Here is a 23170-nt window from a genome sequence, read left to right on the forward strand (position 1 = left end):
TTTCTTTCTTTCTTTCTTTCTTTCTTTCTTTCTTTCTTTCTTTCTTTCTTTCTTTCTTTCTCTTTCTTTCTTTCTTTCTTTCTTTCTTTCTTTCTTTCTTTCTTTCTTTCTTTTTCTTTCTTTCCTTCCTTCCTTCCTTCCTTCCTTCCTTCCTTCCTTCCTTCCTTCCTTTCCTTTCCTTTCCTTTCCTTTCCTTTCTTTCTTTTTCTCTCTCTCTCTCTTTCTTTCTTTCTCTCTTTCTTCTTTTTCTCTTAAGTAGGCTCCATGCCCAACGTGGGGCTTGAACTCTCAAGCCTGAGATCAAGAGTCAGATGCTCTACTAACTGAGCCAGCCAGGCATCCCCAATGATATGTTTCTTGATAAAAAAAAATTTAATATTAGGAAATGTCATTTGGCATGCTATTATGATTCTATGTACCATAATTACCTGCTAACATAGCTTCAAACTGTTATTTAAAAATTATTTTATTTATGTACATCCAGAATCTCACATTCTAATTAAAAGTTGTTAACATTAAGCTTTTTTTTTTCCACCAGCTTTTAGACTAGAATTTTGTACTATGAAAAATGAGGGAAATTGCCAGGGGAGATTCAGGAGAAGTAAATCTGAGTAGAAATTCCTTTCACTACTGAAATACCTATTATTCCCATAAAATAACTCCATTATAACAGTCCCATAAAGGAATTTGGGTAGAGATACACTAAAAAGTTTAGAAAATATATATCCCTATAGAGAATTCTCCCTCAGGCAGTCTGTCTCCTGTCTCCACCTTGCTACCACATCTGGTATCAGGAGCACATTGTTTGTAGCAATTAATTTTTAATGGGAAGAGAGAGTCAGGGGAGAAATCTTTAAGGTTTCAAAGACATACTCTAAAGTACCAGTTTTAATTAACTTTAAATATACATTTGAAAATTAATGGGCCCTCTGGTAATACTGTAGCTTTTGGAATTCATTCAGAAGGAGTTTAAAATGGAAATGCTCACAGATCATGAACTTCAGTGATATGAATGGTGTCGCTGTAAGACTTTGCTTCATAGGCATGATGCCCATTGTAATGAACATCCCTGTAGCTATATTTTAATTTCATTCAAACTTTAACACACAACACACAGACACTTGTTTGATTGGCAGACCAAAATAAAATATCAGAGCACTTAGAGGGACATACTGAACATATGTGTCCCTTTTATTTTATCTTGTCTGGTATTTGGACTCAGATTATCCTAGTCCATTGGTTAGGACCTTAAAACTGATTAAGGTTCCTTGCCAGAGAAAAGTGAGTTGCCTTCAAATCAACTGGTGGCCTCCATCTAGTTCACTTCACAAATGAATAATACAGAATCTGTGCTAAATGGAAAGAACAGTAAGACATGACACAGAAGGAATGAGAAACAGGCAAGTGGGATGGCAGAAGCAAGTAATTAATAGATAGTGGGCTTAGCTTAGTTCTTGGTACTTCCAGGCTTTATTTGAACAGGTAAGCTAGACTCTAGTATGTGGGAATTGATCAAACTGATCCTGCTCAAAGGGAATGTGGTTGGGTGGGATTGTGATGGTGGACTCTTTGTAATATGCAAAATGTGTCAAGACTGTCTGGTGTGTTTCTGTCTGGGTTTTCAGGTCTAGTCCCAATAAACTTCTCAGTTTACATTTCCCAGTAGAGTCAGAATAAAACACCCTTCCAGCACTACATGCCCACAACATGGGCATCCACATGGAAGAAGAACACATTTTGGAAAGCTCACTAGCTCGTGGATCAGCAAACTAAGAAAGGAACATCATTCTGCCAACTGTTTTAGAAGCAGATTTGAGTTAGTTCATGACACTGAGAATAAAGGAACAGAAGAAAAGAAGAAAGATCGTAGCATAAACAGACTTGGGAAGGAAATAGTGGCAGCAAAGAATATCAAAAAAGTTTGTGTAATAAAAGACAGGAAATTCACATTGGATCAGAACTGAAAAAAATTCCTCACCATCCAAGCTAAGAATTTTCATCAGTTTCTCTAGTGAGGAGGGACTGAAATATTTTATCATTTGCAATATATATACCTGCTTTAGTTAGCTATTTGACAAGTGGATATAGTTCTCTTCCCAAAGTGAATATTAAGTCGTTTTTATGAATTTTTTGTCATCTTCTCAAAGGCCCCAGTGAAAGAACACTTCCAGCTATTGGCCTGGGGTCCCCACCTAATTACCGTAGCCAGAGTAAGTATCCCTTGTACTTTAACAAACTCTGTGTCTCTAACTTAGGTGCATTATGTACTAAACACAAAATGAAATCTTAATTTCCAGGACCCATATTTTAAAGTGAGTAAAGTTTAAACACATATCTCTCAAATGTCAATGAAGACACTCCACGATCTTTCCATCCTCATCTCTATATTATAGTCATTCCAACTGCAGGTCCCTAATCATGATGCTAGGACCTTTTATACTTCTATGCTGTTGCCTATGCTGCCACCTCCACGGAGATTGGCTTGAATTTTCATGTGTCCTTGGCAAACACGTATTCGTTTTTAAAGACCCAAGCTTCACATGCTCCCTCCCACTCTCTCTCAACAGAATAATGTATTATCTCCTGCCCTATGTCACCAGTTGGTTATTCTTACTTCTATCATCTATACCAGCTCATTTTTCTTATTAGAGTCTGTTCCTGGCAGGTAATAAACTCCTTAAAGAGTAGTAATTATGCCACATATCTTCATAACCCCAGGTCTTAGGACATTGCCTGATATACAGTAGGCATGACACTCTTTTAATTATTCATTCATTCCATAAATATTTAAGCATGGAATTTTGATTAAGCCACAGTGATTCTGCTCAGGTACATATGAACAAGAATACTTATTAAGACATTTCACAGGCAGTCAGCATTGTGTTTAATAACTAAGTCAAGAATGGGTTGACAAGTTAACATATCACTAGTCTATCTGTATCACAATTACTTGTAGTACTTTTAACAATTGCTTGTTAAAAATGCAGATTCCTGAGTCCCACCTCAGACATGCTCAATCAGAATCTCTAGGTATAAGATTCAGGAATCCATAATTGTAAAAAAGCAACTCATGTACCATATTCTTATGATAAAGTAAGCTAGAGAAAAGAAAATGTTAAGAAAATCCTAGGAAGACAAAGTACATTTACAGTACTGTATTGTACTGAACAAAATCCATGTATAAGAGGAACCACACAGTTCAAACCCATGTTATTCAAAGGTCAGTTGTAGTTAAATTGCCTGAGATCACAAAACTGGTAATCAAGATTTAAACCCATGTAGACTGACCCTGGATAAAGTTGATGCTGTCAATAATTCCACTGTTCCTTCCATTTTCTATCCCTCCCTCCCGCCCTCCCTCCGTTCCTCCCTTCCTTCCTTCCTTGGTAACTCACTCTAATTACCTGAGTTGTTCAAGGTTCCACTGTAATCTTTTTCTGCTTTAATTTCCTCCTCTGTATGATGAGGATGATAAACAGTACCTACTTAAGAGGATAAAATGAGTTAATATATAAAAAATACTTAAAACAATATTTATGCATAGTAAATATTATGAAGTATTTACTATATTATTATTTTTTGAACTCCTGTACTATTATTTAATAATGCTGCATACTTTTGGTTCTATCTCTTTTAATTCTGCATTGTTTCTCCCCACTTCCCATAACCTAAGTTTATATCCTTGGCTCTCTGTTCTCCATTTCGACATTCACTTCTTTGAAAATAGATAAGTTTCAAATACCACTTTGTGCAGATAATGAAGAAATCTAAAACTAGCCCTGGAGTTTCTCCTGAACTCCAACAGATCTTTGGATGGTTCCAAAGATTTCCTACCAAGATATCAAGCTAAATATGTCTAAAACTGAATTAGTTGTTTTCCCTTTGACAGTGGCCAATGGCATAATTTTCCAGTCATTCAGACTTGAAATTTCATTCTCCCTTCCCAATGTGACCAGTTATCAGACCTTCCTAATTTCTTTTAATAATGATTCCCTTATTTAGTTTTCTACCATTTCTCCCATAGTTGAAAATACTAGCATATTTCAACACTTGCATCTAACATCCTCCAACCTTCTCTCTTTTCAATCTTGGCATCTGGTACTGATCAGTCTTCTTAAAATGGGAATTTGGAACATAATCATTTATCAGTTTGAAATTCTTTAATTTGTTTCCTATTGCCCATAGATCAAATCTTAAATGGTAGAATGTAAACTCCATGAAGGGAATTTTCATGCATTTTGTTCACCAATGTAACTCAGTGCCTAGAAGACTTCCTGGCATATAGTAGGTAACACACTAAGTATTTACTGAATGATTGAATGAACCCTTATCCTGGCATTTAGAGACTTCCATACTTTGCCCTCAATCTCTCTTCCACTGCACAAACTTCTAATACAAACTAATGAATCTATTTCTTTCCCTCTGAATATAATTAAGATATCCTCGTTTTGCCCATTGTTTTGAATCTCCTGTTCTCCATTTCTAAGCACATTATCTTTCTCTGCTCCACCTATGTAAATCCTCTTTACTTTTCAGCTAAGTCCCAAGGTCTCTTGATCAATTTGAGCTATGTGAATCTCCACCATCCTAAAACTCTATGGCATTTAAACCTTACATTGTTTATTTTTTACTAGGCAAATGCCTCTGCTCCCACAAACAAATACACTCTATTTGAGGCTATGTGTACACTTTGGAATCTTCTGGATGATAAGAACTCTATTAACTATAATGAACAACCGTTCTCTTCTTATAGTCAAAGAACCCAAGATACATTTTAATAATAATTCAATTTCATATAGCATTCAAATATTCACACTCAATAGAAAAAATGTTTTTAATCCTTAATAATTTGATGGGAAAATGGAGAGAAAGATTAGGTGAGTTACTGCTTAATTCTTACCTATTCTTTCCACCTGTCTTTCTTTAGTTGACTAGTAATCCAAAAATAGAAAAACTGTAGTTTAAGGCTATTTAAAATAATTATCTTCCCTCAGCCCTGGATTTCTAGAAGAATTCCAGAAAGCTGTAGCTATTTGTTACAAAAATCAAGAGGTGGGAAGGATTTTACAGTGGTTAGATCTGGCAGGTAGCACCTTGACTAAGTGATCAAAGATAACATTACTAGTAATAAGATATATCAACATTATATATACCCAATATTACGCCCTGAGAAAGAGACAACCTCACTTCAATAGTGTTTATGTCAAAAATACATAACCTGAACCTAATCATGAGAACACATCACACAAATCCAAATTGAGAGACAGACCTTCAACCAAATAACTAACCTGTGCTCTTCAAAAGGGTCTAAGTCATGAAAGACAAAAGAAGACAGGAACTCCCACAGAAGGGAGGAAACTGAGGAGATCTAACAGCTCAATCTCTCTGTTAATTAAGTAACTAAACAGTATAAGATCCTGAATTAAATAGTAGACCAGACAAAGGATATTTTAGAAAACTGGCACAATTTGAATAAGAGCTGTAGATTAGTTAATGGTATTGTATCAGTGTTAACTTCCTGGTTTTGATCATTGTATTGCTGTTATGTAAGATATCAGTATTAGAGGAAGTCAATGAAGAGTTTACAGGAACTCTCTACTATTTTTGTGACTTCTATGTAAATCTATTTCAAAACCATTTCAAAATAAAAAGTTGAAAAATTGATGCAAAGGAAGGTGAATTAAGTTCTATATTCCTGGGGGGGAATATCCCCCAAATTTTTTGAAATAATTCCTAAAATTCTAAAGGTTGCATCAATCATTTCTATTCATCAATATGGTTGCTTTAACTTTTATAATGTGTGTGTACTGTAGGGTGCTTTTCAGCATGTGGAGGGATCATTAGCTATGGAGGGCACACAGAATAGGCCAGGAAAACTTGTTAGAGAAATGATATTCGATGGTATACAACAGTGACTGGTTAAACGGACATGCTAAGTAGTATTTTAGGTGCTGGAAATACAGCAATGAGCAAGATAACAGATCCCTGGCCTCCTGGAATTTCCAGTCTTATTAATAAAGATAAAATCAGAAGGTTAATTTTTTTTTTACCCCCCAAAACTTGGAAGGTGGACTTGTCAGGCTGTGAAAGGCTGTGTGGGCATGGAGGCTTATGTCAAAAAAGAAATTTGTTACAAAAATTGGAGAAGGTATTCAGATTGGAAAGACCATGGTCTGTTAGCATGTTCTAGATGCATAAATGCAGATCATTAATCCATGTTTATAAACTAGGGAAGGGCAGAAAGCAGAAAAGTGGATTACAGGAGAGAAAAATCAGCAGCAAAATAGTACAACGGCAGACTGAAAGGCAAGAGCGAAGGAAGGAAAGGTAGAAATGAGAACCGTCGCAGTCCGTTTATAATATGACTTAGGTGGGCCACAAGAATCACTGCAAAAAAATTCAAGAAGGTCGAGAATGAAGGGCTCCGCTGAGTAGGATTTCAGACGGACGTGCGTGAAGAGTACAGACAAAAAGATTGGGGATGGGAGACATGCAAGAAGAAAACATCATATTGGGGGCTGACGAAAAAGGGACGAAGGAAGGATACTAGTCACCTACGAGCTTCGGGGAAGACAAGGAGTGTGGCGTGGGAAGCAAGAGCGTGCGGGCGTTGCCCGGGCGGCTGCCGGCGTTCCCTAGGCGCGGCGGGCCCAGGGGCTTTGCGGACCCGGGCGCTGGAGCCCCGCGCGGGTTGGGGGTAGGTTGCGGGGCGGAGGGGGAGGTGTGCACTGTGTTTGGTGATGTCATTGCAAGTCAGTGAGCGGTGAAATTTAACACCGGCGGGAGTTGCTGGGCTCCTCTTCTTCCAGGGGAAGCAGCCGGCGGCAGTCAACGCTGAACGCCTGCAGTTGCCACCGGCCCCCTTGCACCGACTAGATTTCCGAAGTGGGTGTGTGTGCTTGTCTGACAAATGTTCCGGCGCGGGTTGTTTCCAAGGACTTCCCCCCACACACCCCCTTCATCTCCTTCCCTCCCCCAGCCCTCTCTCCTCCCAGGCCCAAAGCACTCCACTGGAGTCACAGAGTCGCCTTTGAACCGCAAGTGAACTCGAGGGCTGCACTCGCGGCGGAGTTCCAGCTGCCGCCGGCGCCCCGCCGCCTGCCAGTGAGGTCTTGCTCCTCGCCCGCCCTCCCAGGGGAGCGCTCCCCCCCCCCCCCCCGGGCTCGTCCGTTACCGAGCTAGGGAGCTAGGCCTAGCTGATTGATCTACCCTTTGGGTGCTATTTCTTTCCTCTTCCTATTTCCCTCCTCCCATTTTGTTGTTGTTGTTGCAGTTTTGGAGCATCGTTTTCATGTGATTTTTTTTTTTTCCTTTTTCATGGCCAGTACCTGCACCCTTAGCAGTTCGGAGTTGCCTTCTGTTTTCCGTTAGCGCTTCGCTGCAGGGACAAATGCATACAAATGCATTTAGGAGCCCACAGGACAAGGCGTGGAAAGGTCTCCCACACGGCAAAAACGTAAGTAGCTCACTTCCCCGGGAGGCTAGGGTTAGACCCACCCCTCTCCCCAGCTTCGGGACCGGCTGCGCGGGTTGGAGGTCTGTGCTCCCGCTCCTTGGCACTTTTTGAAGTTGGGAGCCAGAGAGCAGCCGTGGCATCCTCCTCTTGTCTCCTCAATTTGTAAAATACGGTGTTTGAAAGGAAGCCTCCTGCCAGCGGATCTCTCAAAAAGTTTATGCTAAAGAGGTCCTGAGGCTGGGGAGGGAAAGCTCGCTGGCGCGCGTCCCGGTGCCTGCGGCCACGATTCCCGCGACTCCCGAGCTGAGCTCAGACGCCGGCTGGAGCTCCAGCTCCCGCCGCCCTCGCGCTCTCCCTCCCTTCTCCTTTCTCAGGGCCCTGGCTCAGGTTCTGCTTCCCGGTGGTGCTTCTTCAGGCGTCCAGCCTGGGGACAGCCCGGGCACCGGCGGTCCTCTGGGCTCTGTGCGCGCAGCCTGGACCGCGGGGCACAGACGTGGGGCGGGGTTGCTGGGCTGGAGGAGAGGGTACCCGCAAAACCTCGAGCATCGGGACGCGGCTAGACTCAGAGGCAATCGCCTCTTGTCGTTAGGAGGCCAACACACGTGCTGCCCATCTGGGGCCGAGGCTGCGTCCTGCTTCATTGGCCTGTCACTGGGGAAGGGGCTGGACGCGGGGGCGGGGCTGCTCCTCCCGCAGAGTGCTCGCGCAGGCCCTGACTGGCACCCCACCGCCTCTTTGGGCGCTGTATTTGCTCCTGCTCACTCCCTTACTGGGAAAAGAGCCGGGGGGGGGGGGGTGCATGCCTTGGCTGGCAGCCCTCCTCCCCCTGGAAGAGGTCAGTGGGTTATGCAAGTTTGTTTCAGGCCCCTGGGGCGGGAGGGTCCAAAGCGGCTCCGGTCATTCTCTGTCCCGGATCTGCCCCTCGGGAGAGTAGGTGAGGGTCGCGGGTAGAACTGACCATGCCCGCTGAGGGCAGGCGGAGGGAGGCGGGGCGCGAAGAGAGACCGCCTTGTGGCAGTGTTTGTGTGCACATGTGCTTCCCAGACGCGTGCAGCGGACAGTGGCTGGGGCTCGCGCGCTCTCTGCTCTGACCCCTGGGAGCCCGGGCAGCTGGGCTTCCCGGCGGTGGAGGACGCACCTCCTCACGCGCCCGAAGCCCCACGAATTTGGGGAGGCAAGCTCGCAATCCCGTGCTTGGGGCCAAGTGCCGGCGACCGGGGAAGTCCGGGTCGCGGAAGAGCTCAGGCAATTCCGCTTAACTTCCCCAGGGCGACTCACGCGCGTCGCACCGACTTCCCAGGCACGTTTCCCGCCACATTTGTCAATAAAAGCCCTTCGGCGTGGACCCAGTCGGAAAGCCGGGCTCCGGGCGTAGCGGATCCTGCGGGACCGCGCGCATCTTCCTGCTGATCCGGGTCGGTGGAATGGTGGCAAGAGCTTCGGGCCCCCGCGGGTCCAGAGCCACCAGGAGAGGGTGGGTGAGGCAGTGCACCTCCTGGCCGGCCCGCAACCTCTGCGTTCATCCCTCTGCCCTTCTTGCCTTGCCGGCCAGCTCCCACCTGAAGGGCTTTCCCTTGGCCGCTGAGCAAGGCCTGCGTCGGTGCTCCACCATCCGCGGGGTTGGTAGTTGTGACCGACCTCTCAGATTAAAGCAGATCTTCTGCTCCTGGCCTCTGTCTTGTCTGGTTTACACTTCCCTTCCAGACGCTCCCAGAAAAGGCCCTGCATAAATTTTGGGGCAGTTTGGGGTTTGTAAATTGGGTCCAGATGATTGGGGGTAGGGAGGCAGAGAAACCAAAGAGAATGGATTACACCAAGGAACTGAGGAAAAATGAAACTACGTGGAATGGGAAAAGAACCCTGGCTGAGAGAATTGGGGTTGATAGCAGATCCTGGGTGAAGGCACTGGTCTAGAAGGTCTCTCCGTCAGGGACCTTGCAGCCTCCTTTGACATCCAGTTTGTTCCACCACAGTTGTCAGTGGGGGTGGGCTGCAGAGAATAAGGGTAATTCAAGGTTACATCAGATAGCACCCCTTTATAGCTCCAACCATACACATGCCAAGTAGGGGAAAGAGTAGTTGCTGATTGATCTGAGAAAATTGTCTCAAAAAAATCCAATTTCCTTAAAGAATTAAGTGCTCTTCAATTTTAAAAAAGAAAAACCGGGAGGCCTGGGTGGCTCAGTCGGTTAAGCCTTTGCCTTTGGCTCAGGTCATGATCTCAGGGTCTTGGGATCCAGCCCCAAATTGGGCTCCCTGCTTCTCTCTCAGACTTTTCCTCTGCTCCCTCACTTCTTGTGCTCTCTCTCTGCCAAATAATAAATAAAATCTTAAAAAAAAAAAAAAACGCTACCAGCCCTATAGGGAGGGGACTTGGCAGAAGCAGCTGATTAGCTGATGATAATGTCAGTCCACTGAATTAAACCTTAGAATGTCTAATGAAATCCTTGAGGTTTTAATTTTCCACCATCCTTTTGTGGTGACGTTTTTGTAAGAACAGGAGCAGTTTTTTAAAATCACAATTCTGATTACTCACCCAAAAACATTTACAGTTTTAAAACTGGATCCTTAAAGACATTTTATTTCATAGGGCTGCTTTTGAGTGAGTTACCTAATGTGAATTTGTGGAAGTAATATTAAAGGAAATTAAAACCAGAAGTCATTGTTAGATACAATGATTTAACAGTATCAGAAATTTCCCCAGGCTGGCTATTATTGTAATTAAAGGGTTTCTATAACAAAGGTGTGTGTGTGTGGGGGGGGGTGGGCGAGTGGGGGGCAGTTTGGGATATAAACATCTATTTCCTAGTTAGCATGAAAGTTCTTTAAAATTACTTAGTTATCTTTGCTTCCAAGTAGATGTTTAAAATAAACTAATGTCTCAAGGGGAGAGATTGTACTTATGGAAAGTAGTTTTGAGTGTTGCTTAGACATTCTGCTTGGTGATCTGAAGTGGCAGGAGAAAAAAATAAATTTTATTGTGGAAATTAAAATAGCTGTGCTAGTTTCCTTGCCATGCTTTGCAACCATGAGTTATTTCAGAATTTGTAACTCTGAATGAGAAGTGAGTAAAGACCATTTTGTTTTCATACGCATAAAAGGTTAACATTATTCTGGCATTCATTCACTCAATCATTCACTCATTTATTCAACAAATGTTTTCTGAGCCCCAACTACGTGCCTGGCATCACTCTAAGCAGAAGGGATACAATGGTGGAACAAGACAGAAACACAACTGCTGCCCTCCCAATGTGCCCACGTTAGTATCGGAACCAGAAAATGAACAACCAGGTATACCAAAATGAGGTAAAGGTACAGAGAGGAGGACACCTAGAAGTCCTGGGTAGGCGGGGTAGATACGGAAGGGAAATCCTGGAAAGAAAGGCTGGCCAAAGGAAATGAAATCCTCACTGAGACCCATCGGGAAAAGGCATGGAACTTTCCAGACAGAACAGTAAAAGGTGAGAGAGGTGGGACTGCACAGTTCATTTGAGGGCCAGAAAGAAGTGAAGTTGGTTCTGGAGCACACTTTCTAGAGGAAGAGTGACTGGAGCTGGAACTGGAGACCAGAGACCAGATTCTGCAAGGTCTTTAAACCAGGTCACTTTCTTAGCTAAATAAATGGAGGTTAGGATGACCTGACTTCTTAATCTTGGGATCAGTGTGCATGTAGAAGATGCTGGAGAAGTTGTATGTTTATTGAAACTCAAGACCACCTGATAGTCTTGCTAACTGAAGACTGACTCATTCATTTAAAAAAACTTTAGTTACCACTAGTGTGTGCCAGGCTAGGCAGCAATCATGTTAACAATCTCTGGGGTATTACGAGGATGGACTAGCTGAGGTATTTTTCTTCCCTGCTACTGACTGGACTCTAGGCATTTTGATCACTTGAAGTCCTTAAGCATTTTTCTCCCTTGTACTTCATGAATTGCCTGTTTGCTTGAAATTTAACCAAAAATTCTAGGATGCTTCACCACTGCATTAGTTCTACAAGTACCTACTAAGCTGAAATGATAGTCTCAGAAATTCATTGTATATAAGTTAGTGACAACACTTCACTCCCTGAATCATCCAACTTTACACCAACTGCTGGGATGAGAACTGATCTTCAGTTATTTGGGCAACAAAGGACAGAAATGTTACTATTTCTGGATCTTTGCAGCTAGGAAAGAGTAAAATTTGTAAAGTTGTCATAACTTAAAGGAGTTCTTGGCTTGTAAATGTAGTGTAATGGTAATTGCTGAAATTATTGATATATATCATACGTATGGTTTTCAGTTGGTTTAGAAATTGGTTTAGATTAAAATCACCAACTCATTAAAAAAAAGGTTCCCTATTCACAAGATTTCACAAGTCCTTCCTATAATTATTACTTGAATCTATGTCAGAATGAGCTTCGGTAGCCTGCAGACACAATACATGAGAGTCTCATGGGTGCCCTAAACAAAAAGATGCCTGGGATTCTCCCAAAGTAACTTAAACCCTTCAGATAAAGAGAAAGTTGAATAGCCCTAAGAATTATTTAGGGAAGATGCTTGGGATGGATATTAGTTCCTTAAGTATTCTGAGTATGGTCTTTGGATACCTATTTCCTGTCTCATCCCCTCCAGGCTTCATCTGTCACGTGTCTGGTTATGTTTTGATTGTGGCTTCTGTTATACTGAAAATGTGGCTAGCAGACCAGACACAGAAATATTTCATATTTTGCTAGAGATCCTCAGATATTAATATCATGCATGGGTTATATTTTCTGAACTTTTATTGACTGTTACCGTATTTTTGACTTCTTTTAGATCTGGTCTGTTTTTGTGAAATGTCTGAGTACAAGTACTTCTGGTAGTTTCTATTAGTGACATACACTCCAGACATACAGAAAAGTGACCAAAAGCAGACATGCTCCAAATATTTGAAAAATAGTCATATTTAATATACCAACTAGACTTTTTGTGAAAGTAAATATGTAAACAAATGAGCAAAATTAGTAGACTATTTTAGATTATATAATTAAAAGAATATTGGCCAGACCTTCAGGAAGACCTTTCCAGATTTGTGGTTAAACATCATGTCTATTATATATAGTGCTTTATGGAACATCTTGCTAAATAATTTGATCTTTGTCCTTTAATGCCAGTATACTAAAAGGATCCTACCATACACATGGATTTTAGGGTTTTATATTTAGAATGCAAAATATAAAATTTATATTATCTTATCCCATGAGAGATAAGTCAACCAAGACTCAACAGTGAAATGAACCACCCAAAGTCACACAGTAAGTTAGAAATAGAACCAGTTTTAGTCTATTGACTCCCAGTCTAGTTTTACTTTCTTATTTACCATGCTGTTTTCTCTACAACCTAATGCAGTTTTAATTTTAACTTATTCAACAACTCTGGCATGTCTTAGCACTAAATGTATATATGGTACATAAAGCGTAAAGCACAGCTGATGCCCTTGAGAACTCTATCATCTACTGCTAATGTGGAAATGTGACATTTTTTCTTAAGTGAATGTATAGTAAATGTGATATCATGGGAGGGGGGCAAAAACAAAGAAATAAACAAGCCCAGCCCAACTAGACATTTTCCAGAAAGCTTGGATTCATTAGACATCCATGTCATACAATGATGGAGTTTGGCTCTTTAACTGAGTATGTCAATTAAGCTTGATGTCTTCTCTGTGTTCCCACTTCAGAGATGAGAAAAACAGTCACAATGAAGAAAAAAAAAAGCCTTTCCACTTACCCTATCTTAGCAGATATTTTTAAACGTTCTTCTTTCTCTTCTTTCTCTCTTTGGACAGCCAAGTAAAAGTACTCTTATTTATTTTACTTTACTTTTCCCAAGTGTTAGAAGAATTAGGTCCATTGGGAAAAATTGAATTCCTCAGTCATTGGGAGATGTTACTCTTATTCCTTTCCATTTTAAAAGTGTTTATTAAACAGTTGGTTAAGCTTCTGCCTTCCGTTCAGATCATGATCCAAGGGTCCTGGGACTGAGTCCCACATTGGGCTCCCTGCTAGCGGGGAGCCTGCTTCTTCCCCTCCCTCTGCCTGCCACTTCCCCTGCCTGTGCTCTCTCTCTCTGACAAATAAATAAATAAAATATTTTTTTAAAGGGATGCCTGGGTGGCTCAGTCAGTTAAAAATGTTTATTGTCAATTTCATGTAAGAAATAGATAAAAGGTGAAGACCTGTTGCTTGTTCAGGTATTTACTTACTAATTCATCCTAAGAGGTACAACGTATATGGGATATAATAAAGTTACAATTAAAGCATTAAGAGTACAGAGAGGAGGAAAAAATCCAGCCTTTAGAGATGATGGAAACTTCATGGAGCAGATGTTATTCAAATTAGGCTTTGATGATACTTAAGATTCTGACAGGTGGAGATGATGAGGGCCTTTAAGATACTTACGAGGTCTCTCCAGGGAATAAGGTATAATGTGATATGGCTGTAGCTTCAGGGGAGGGGAGGTCAGGCGTAATGGAATCCATATTGCTGTGGATACGGATATCCATATGTTCTTCCTTAGGTGGCTGTAAGTTTGGGACATAATTAGAAAAAGAGAAAAAATCTCAGTCATCAATCTCTACTTCACTATTAGTCATTGGTTTTAATACGTAGGTACACTTACATAAGGTATGGCTCAATTGATTTGTCATAATCCCCTAAGATCACCTGGCTAAGGGATGATATTTGATGTGTTCAAGTTTTCCTGCCTTACACCAGGAATGGACTTGTTAACATGTCTAGAAAGAACTTTATTTTTCATTTTTCTCCCCTGAGGTCATTGGGGAAGTCTATGAGTTGGCTGAATTGCTAAATGAATACTGCTGGTTGTTGTACTCTTCATTAGTTAGCTTCCTCTGAATAGAAGAGTGCCTGTTGGGTTATTTCTAAACTCTGAGTGAGCCAGTTTACCTTGGGCAGATGAGACATGATTCCTTTCACATTCCATTTTCTGCTAAGACAGCATAATCTGCTGCACTCTCCTTCAGTGATTGTAATCCTGAGCTATTTTTCAGTCTCACTGATCTATGTGTCCTGCCAGTTATTTGCTGAAAATATAAAGTTGAAAGGAAAAGAGCCTCTTTTTACTCAAACTCTAGATCACTTTGGGATCCATCCTGGAGAACCTAGAGATATCATTTTAATCTTACACAGAGGTCCTCAACTTGTTTGCACAGTAGAATCACCTGGGGAGTGTTTAAAAATCTCTATACCACAGACAAATTAAAATCAGAATCTCTGGGGGCATGGGTGGAGAGGGCAAGATGCAAGTATTAGTAGTTTTTAAAACTCTCCAGGTGATTCCACTGTGCAATGAGGGTAAAAACCAGATTCAAAACAGGTAGGCCTTTCATCATCTCTTGAGCATCTATTCCCGAGCAGTGGTCCTCATAGAGTAAACCCCAGATTCACAGCATCAGCATTGCCTGGGAACTTGTTATAAATGCAAATTCTCAAAACTCACCCCACACCTGGTGAGTCAGAAACATTCAGGGTGGAGCCCAGTGAATCTTTAACAAGCCCTCCAGGTGATTCTGCTGCACAGTAAAGTTTGAAACCACTGATCTAGAGCAAGAGAAAAGGATAAAAACAAAACAAACAAACAAACAACAACACCCCCCCCAAGGGTCAAATAATCTTAGGTCATGTCATAAAATTAGATTGATATTTAAGCAAAATAATACTTGTGTGTTTTAAGTACAATGTAACTATAAATAATAAATGTTCTAAATTGTTTCATAGAGTTTGATATACGCACAATCCATATTAGAATCACCTAAAGATGTATACAAACTGAGGATTCACTCCAAATTTACAAATCATAATCTCTGAAGCAATTCTAGAATCTACATTTTTTACAAGCATCTCAGGTGGTTCTTTTAGCAAACTAACATTTGAGAACTGTTGTTTTAAATGGATAACACCATACATAGGAATCTTTTATATGCTTCATTAAAATATATGGTTCAGGGGGGTAGGGGGATGGGTTAGCCTGGTGATGGGTATTGAGGAGGGCACGTTCTGCATGGAGCACTGGGTGTTATGAACAAACAATGAATCATGGAACACTGCACCAAAAACTAATGATGTAATATATGGTGATTAACATAACAATAAAAAATTAAAAAAACAAAACAAATATATGGTTCAGCTATTCGACCATACCAGTTGAAATTTCTGTAATTGTTCAGTTGATTAGATTATAGAATTGATGACAGTTTTAAGTATTCTATCAAAACTTATAAAAGTGCTCTGTACTGAGTATGACCATAGCGTGTGCATTTTTCATTTACTAAAATATGGTTAAAGCCATTTTAATCTAAATGATAGTTCCATTATACCAAGGAGAAAAGTATAATTACATAGTATTGGCTCACTTTGTAAAAGATTATCTTTGTTATATTAACATGCTCCTTATACTAGTTGAAAAGATAACATATTTATCATTGGTAATAAACAGGAAATGTACCATTTACTATTAGCACACCAGGAACTTTGTAATCACTCACAGAACTATATTTTACAGAAATGTCATTTGGGAAGTCCCTGGGGTATAATAATTTAAAAAAAACAGAATTATGTGATCAACTATTGTTTTCAGCCAGCCTACCATTACTTTTTGAAATTATCTCTATGGTTTTTACTTGGGAGGTAGCTATAGCCAATTATGAAGACTACTCAATAAAATCTATCAAAAGTCAGCTAATCATTATGAATGAACATTTTGATAAGCAGTGATTGAGTATTGTGCTCACAATTATTGTTAATCAAAATGTTCAATGTTGACATCTACAGGCCATTGCTATTTTCAGAACCCAAATATCATGAATCTAGTACAAGAGATATTCAAATGGTTTTGATATGATAATCAAATGGCTTTACATATAAACATTCATTTTAACAAATCACTGGTTCCACAATTTATAATCACTATGGTTAAGTGACTATAAGTTCTTTTACTTTGTATAAACATATTACTTTGTAAAAAATTTTAGGTATGATAATTTGGTATAATATGTAGTCATAATAATAATAATATCATTTATACTAGTTTATGTTTTTTGAGTGCTTCCTATGTGCCAGGTATTGTTTTGTGTGCCTTCCATGAAATTTTTCAGTTAATCTTTGAAAAAGTTTATGAGATACATTTAACAGATGAAGAAACACTGGGGTGATAAAAAGTGTGCCCAAGTCATATAGTAAGTGGCAAAGCTGGAACTTAAACTCAGAGCCCTTGCTCTTAGCCATTATGAGTATTAAAATACTGTGTTAATTAAAATGATAGCTTATTTCTTGGGGCACCTGGGTGGCTCAGTCTGTTAAGCATCTGCCTTCGACCCAGGTCATGATCCCAGCGTCCTGGGATCAAGCCTGGAATCAGGCTCCCTGCTCAGCGGGGAGCCTGCTTCTCCCTCTGTCCTTCACCTGCTCCTCTTCTCTCTTGCTCTCTCTCAAATAAATAAATAAAATCTTTTTAAAAATGATAGCTCACTTCTTAATCTTGTACTAGAGTTCATTTTGGATTTTATATGATTTATAGGTTGTAAATATCCACTAAAATTTTCTTTTTTTTTTTTTGTTTTAGGAAACTGCTTCTTCATCTTATTGTGCTATGTGTGGCAGGAGGTGCTGTTCATGCACAAGAACAAGGTAAGAAAGTTACCTTGTTGCTTATTTGCTTATATAAAAATTCTGCTTCCAAACAGCAAAGGTATATGACTTTAAAATCATTAGAACTTTAAATTCAACATGAAACAACAAAAAATTCTATGCAGTACAATGAGAATGTAAGGGTGAAGAAACCAGTTTTGGGGGGAAATATGACCTTTAAGAAATTACTTAGATTTTTAAGCAAACTCTTTATAAAAGGGAAGTTTTGTATAGTGAAAAGGCTTTGCTTGTGACTTCATTAGAAGTGGGAGTTCTTGGGGGTGGCAAACTGACTGAATTACCTTTGCACTTCTTGAAATAACACATGCATATACTAAATGTTCCATCTAGATTTACATTATTAAGAAACAAAATAGAATTTGCATACCAGTGGGTTTGGGATTTTATTTAATTCAAATGGAGAGGTTTAGAAAATAGTTCAATGTTTTGTTTTTGCGTGCTAGCTAGTTGCTCTGGTAGTATGGTGATAGAGTTTCAGGAATCTATGTATACTCAAATTAATTTATTAAACAACATTTTAAAAAGTATCTCCTATTTGCCACATAATATCCTAGTTGCCCGTGATGGAAATATATATAAAATAATGTATCTGACCTCAAAGTGTAAAAACAAGTGACTTTGTCAAAGATTAAAAAATAAAAAGCCAAAGTCAAAGAGAAAAACCCAGGAACTATGCTGGATCTACAGACAGTATCATCATGGCCCCATTTTTTGTTTTTTACTCCTCTGTCTTATATCAGGTGGGCTGCCAAATTATTTATTCTGACAAAACCAACATCTCAATTCAGTGACCAATTCCACAAGCCACTTGTCAGTTTGGTCAATCAACTAAACAACAGTAAGAAAGAGAGAAGGAAATGAAATATACATAGGTAGAGAGAGGGTGCACTAAGGAAGGGGTGGTGCTTTACCTGATTGACCAAACTGACAAGTAGACAGATAAGTATTCTGTCAAGTAGCACGTAGATGAATTAAAAGATATCTTGGAAGGCATTTTCTGTTTTACGGAGAAATGGTTAATTTAGGTCACGTGTCACGTATAACTTCCTGAAATGCTATTCTTGACCAAGTCATTTCTGTTACTTTATTTTGCTTTAATTAGCCATGAAGAAGAGAGAAACTGTATCTTTTGGTTCATTGTTATTACTTATGTTATACCTTCTGAGGATTTATTGTGTGCCAGCCCCATGCTTGTAGAATATATATTCACCACTACCTCATCACAGGGTTTTTATGATTATGCCATGATAGAATTGCTGAAACCAAGATTAAGAAGAATAAGTAACTAACCCCGAGGGTTACAGGCAAATAAATGGAAGAACCAAGATTTGAACTCAGGTATTTTGATTGCAAAGTCTATAAATTCTTTAAAATTAAGCCTCTTGGACCACAGAGAAGATCAAAAAGAGAAGGAGAATTGTCATTATTAATTACATATATATGTTGTGGCTTGTCTTTGGCTGGCACTTTACATTTATTATTCTAATCTTCATAATGAGCCTGCAGGATAGGGATTATAGATGAAGAAACTGAGGTTCATGGAAGGGGCTTGTTCAGGTGTATACAGCTGGGACTTGAATCTAGGCCTGTCCATCTTTGACAACAACAAAAAAGCCTCTTTCCAGTATACATCTTCTGGCTTCACAATTGCCATCTGCTGTTGTCCTGAGTTTAATAATTTACAAAAGGTAGCATTATCAAGATATTAAAAACCCAGGCAAAGAAGAATATAAGGAAAACTGAATATTTTTGAATGGATTTTTTTTAAATTCAGAACCAATGAAGGAAATAATGTCTTTCAGCCTTAAGATTTCATTTATAGAATACAAAATATGCTTCTTTCAGAGTGAACATCGTGATTTTTAGTTTTCCTATAACCATAACATTTTATTGTGAGTTCTTAATAAAAAAAAAATCTTTTTAAAACCTCTTTGACTTCCAAAAATTGGATACTTTTTTGAACTCAAAAAAAGAAATGAAGGGGCACCTGGGGTGCTCAGTCTGCAGCTGATTCTTGATTTTGGCTCAGGTCTTGATCTCAGGTTTGTGAGATTGAGCCCCACATTTGGTTCTGTGCTCAGAGGGGAGTTTGCTTGAGACTTTCTCGCCCCCTGCCTCTGCCCCTTCCTCTGCTCACATGTGCGTGACTGTGCACACATGAGTGCACTTTCCCTCAAATAAATAAATAAATAAATAAATAAATAAATAAATAAATAAGTCTTTAAAAAAAATGAAATAAAAATAGTAGTACTCTAAACTTAGAAGTACTTTTTTCCTGAAGTAGATTTTGTATTAAATTGGTATGAAACAATAATGTAACATTTAATCAGGAGATATCACTATCAATAATTCTTAGATACTGGAAAAGAATTTAAAAACTTTGAAAAATATTTTCCAAAAGGAAAAAAAAAAACAAATACACTAACCATCTGATTTTTTTTTTTTCTTTGAGCTATTCCTTTTAGAAGCTAAAATTCTCCTGTTCTACTGTGGATTGGTAGTTCTCTTAAGTTTCCTGTAGAGTTAATGTCTCTCCTCTGTGTCAGATCCAGTGTCTTGGAACTCATATTTTCATTTTCATCGTTCATTTCCTTATTTGAGTGGAGCGTATCATCCAGTAGCATCCTGAGAATGTGTTTATTTTACCCATAAAGTTGAAGGTAATTTGAGTGGGTACAGAATTTTAGTCTGTAAATAGTTTTCTCTCCATTTTAAAGACTTTTGTCCATTTTCTCCTGGCTTGCAGTTCAGAAGTCTGATGTTATATTAATTCTTTACATGTGACCTTTTTCTTTTCCTCCTTAAATCCTTAAGATAATCTGTTTATCCTGGTATTTTGAAATTTTACACTGATGTGCTTTGTACAGATTTTTTTGGGGGGGGTTTCCTTTTTTTAAATTTTAAGTTCAATTAACAATATAGTGTATTATTAGTTTCAGAGGTAGAGTTCAGTGATTCATCAGTTGCATACAACACCCAGTGCTCATTCCATCACGTGCCCTCCTTCATGCCCACCACCCAGTTACCCCATCCCCCCCACCTCCCCTCCAGCAAGCCTCAGTTTCTTTCCTATGCTTAAGAAGTCTCTTATGGTTTGTCTCCCTCTCTGATTTCATCTTGTTTTATTCTTCCCAGGGTTTTTATTTTTATTTTTATTTTTTTTAACTAACCAGAATCATGCTGTATGTATCATTCTTTGATGTGCTTGTTGGAGATGTTCTCAGCCTAGCACATTCCTTTTATCCATTCTATATTCCACAGAAATAGTTAGATGTTTGGGTTGCTTCATTCTGCTGTTATAATTATACCCACTTTTGTGCACAAACTTGAGCACAGGGGCTGGAATTTGAGGGGAAGAGTGTCAATTTGAGCCCTTGGCAATCTGAGGTGAAGGCATTTGACTTGGCATTTAGCAGGTGGCAGGCCGTGCATGCTGACTCGGGCAGGAGGGCAGCTGGACTGTGAATTTGGGACCCACAGGCTGATGGCATTGTGTGTGACAGGGATGTGGCTGGTTTTGCTTTTAATTTTTGTTTTTCTGGGAAACTTGATCTCTCCCTCTATTCTAAATGAAAGTCTTGCTGGATAGAATATTTTTGGCTGTAGATATTTTCCTTTTAGCAGTTGGAATTTACCATGCCACTTTCTTCTGGCCTGCAGAATTTCTGCTGAAAACCCCACTGATAGCCGTATGGGGTTTCCCTTGTATGTACCTGCTTTCCTTTCTCCTGCTGCTTTTAAAATTCTCTCTTTATCACTACTTTTGGCCATCTTATTTACTTTGTGTTTTGGTGCAGAACTCTTTGGGTTGGTTGTGTTGGGGGCTCTCTGTGCCTCCTGCATCTGGATTTCTCTTTCCTTCCCCAGATTCAGGAAGTTTTCAGGTATTATTTCTTCAGACAAATCTTTTGCCCCCTTTTCTCGCTCTTCTCCTTCTGGGATCCCTATCATGCGACTGTTAGGCCTGACAGTATTGCTGAGTCCCCTGGGTCTATTTTCATTTTGCATATTTTTCCCCCCTCATCTGCTTGGCTTGATTGCTTTCCATGACTCTGTCCTCCAGGTGGCTGATCTTTTCTTCTACTTCCTCTTGCTTGCTATTTATTCCAGATGGTCTATTTTTATTTCCATTTAGTGAGTCCAATAGCTCTAATTGATTCTTTTTTATGTCTTCTAGCTCTTGGTGGAGGGTCTCATGGAGGTCCTGCAGTCCTTCCTCAATTCTAGCGAGTATCTTTATGAGTGTTACTTTAAATTCACTATCAGACATATTACTTACCTCCATTTTGCTTAGATCTCCTGCTCTGATTTTGTCCTGTTCTTTGATTTGGGACATATTCTTCTGTCTCCTCATTCTGTCTCTTGCGTTGTCTGTTTTTCTGTGTTAGGAAAGTCAGCTACGTCTCCTGCACTTGAAAGTAGTGGCTTTATGAAGAGGTCCTGTAGTGCAATGTCTGTTCTCCAGAACCTGGTGCTTCAGGGGTTGTCTCCTATGTGTGTTGCTCCAGGGGTGTCCTACCATTGTGGCTAGGATGTGTTTCCCTTCAGTCCTGTTGTCTGCAATGGCTCTCTGCCTATTGTGGGCAGAGTCTGGTGCCTGTGGTGTTAGTGGGCTGCTCCGGGGCTGCCCTGGGCTTGAGTTGAGTCAGACCAGGCATTTGCCAAAGATGCAGTAGCACGAAACTGCAGGCACTGTCCTTGTGTCGTCCCTGGAGAAGCTTTTGTTGGTGGGTGGGGCCTGCAGTCAGACCCACTGCCTGCACCCAGCCCACTGCTGGGGTCACAGTCACACTGGTGTGTGGTTATCTTCCCCTCTCCCTGGGGCAGGACTCACTTTGGAGTGGTGCTGACCCTTGTCTGGGCCGCCTGTACACTCCCAGGCTTGTGGCACCACTTTGACAAGATCTTGCCAAGAACGATCGGAGGGGGTGGATCTGCTTCGTTGTGGCCTCTTGTCTATGCCGGGCTGTGGAGAGTCTGTTCTGCCAGTTTTTGGTCTGCTTTCTGGGTTATTTATGCCAACGTGGGTGCTCTCTAGGCAGCCACGCAGCAAGAGGTGAGCTCAGGGAGGTCCTACTCTTACATCTTCCCAGCAGCCTCTGCCTGTACAGATCTTTTCTCAACTTACTGTACTGGGCACTCAGTAGGATTTTCAATGTAGAAACATCTTTCATTTTCTGGGAGTTTTTCTGTGTTAGTTCTTCCTTCATATTTATTTCCTCTTTCTGTAAATTCTGTTGTTAGGATATTGGATCTGGGGGCAGGTAGCAAGATGGTGGAGGAGTAGGAGAACTAAATTTCGTCTGGTCCTAGGAATTCAGCTAGATAGGTATAAAACCATTCTGAACACCTACAAACTCAACAGGAGATCGAAGAAAAGAATAGCAGCAATTCTATGAACAGAAAAGTGACCACTTTCTGGAAGCTAGGACGTGTGGAGAAGTGAATCTGAGGCGATATATGGGAAGAGAGACTGTGGGGGGAGGGAGCCAGCTACTGGCAAGTGATAGAGCAGCAGAACACAAAATCAGAACTGTAAAAGTCTGCTCTGCTGAGGGACATCGCTCCAGTGGCTAAGCAGGGGGTGGAACCCTCACTGGGACAGTGTGGTCTCACGACCCTCAGGGTCAGGAAGACTGGGGGTGCCTGAGTGCGGCAGAGCTCCCAGGGATTGGAGCGGGGAAGCCGGCTGCAGAGACGGAGCCAAAAAGTGGGCCCTCAGCTAGTGGTTGCCATAAACTGTGATCTGTGGCACAGTTGGGCCACTGCTCTTCCAGCAGGGACCCAACAAGCAGCAGATCTGGGGAGACTCCCCTTCCTCCCCTGGGAGGAGTGGCACGGGAGTGCACCACAGGGATCTGCTGGGTTTGGAGACTCCACACGGGGTCATGAGCCAGAGATAGAAATGCTTGGTCACAGGCCGGGTGAGCACGGACTGTGACCACAGACCGGGGAGAGAGGAGTGATTGACTGCTTTTCTCTGGGGGCACACTGAGGAGTAGGGCCCCAAGTTCTCATCTCCTCCGGGC

General features: G+C 40.8%; 1 protein-coding gene across 1 annotated transcript in view; it reads left to right on the forward strand.

Moving 5' to 3' along the window:
• COL24A1 (collagen type XXIV alpha 1 chain) overlaps positions 1–23170 on the forward strand; it is a 415211-nt gene that overhangs the window by 23260 nt on the left and 368781 nt on the right. The window contains exons 2-4 of the mRNA XM_073896005.1: positions 2148–2210; positions 7326–7456; positions 17056–17120. Coding sequence (XP_073752106.1) covers positions 7401–7456; positions 17056–17120 — 121 coding nt within the window. The 5' untranslated portion in view covers positions 2148–2210; positions 7326–7400. The remainder of the gene's footprint in view (positions 1–2147; positions 2211–7325; positions 7457–17055; positions 17121–23170) is intronic.

The sequence above is a fragment of the Callorhinus ursinus genome, unplaced genomic scaffold (assembly GCF_003265705.2).
Source record: "Callorhinus ursinus isolate GAN/ISIS: 27379988/994484 unplaced genomic scaffold, GSC_fseal_2.0 scaffold9, whole genome shotgun sequence".
NCBI classification, from domain to species: Eukaryota; Metazoa; Chordata; class Mammalia; order Carnivora; family Otariidae; genus Callorhinus; species Callorhinus ursinus.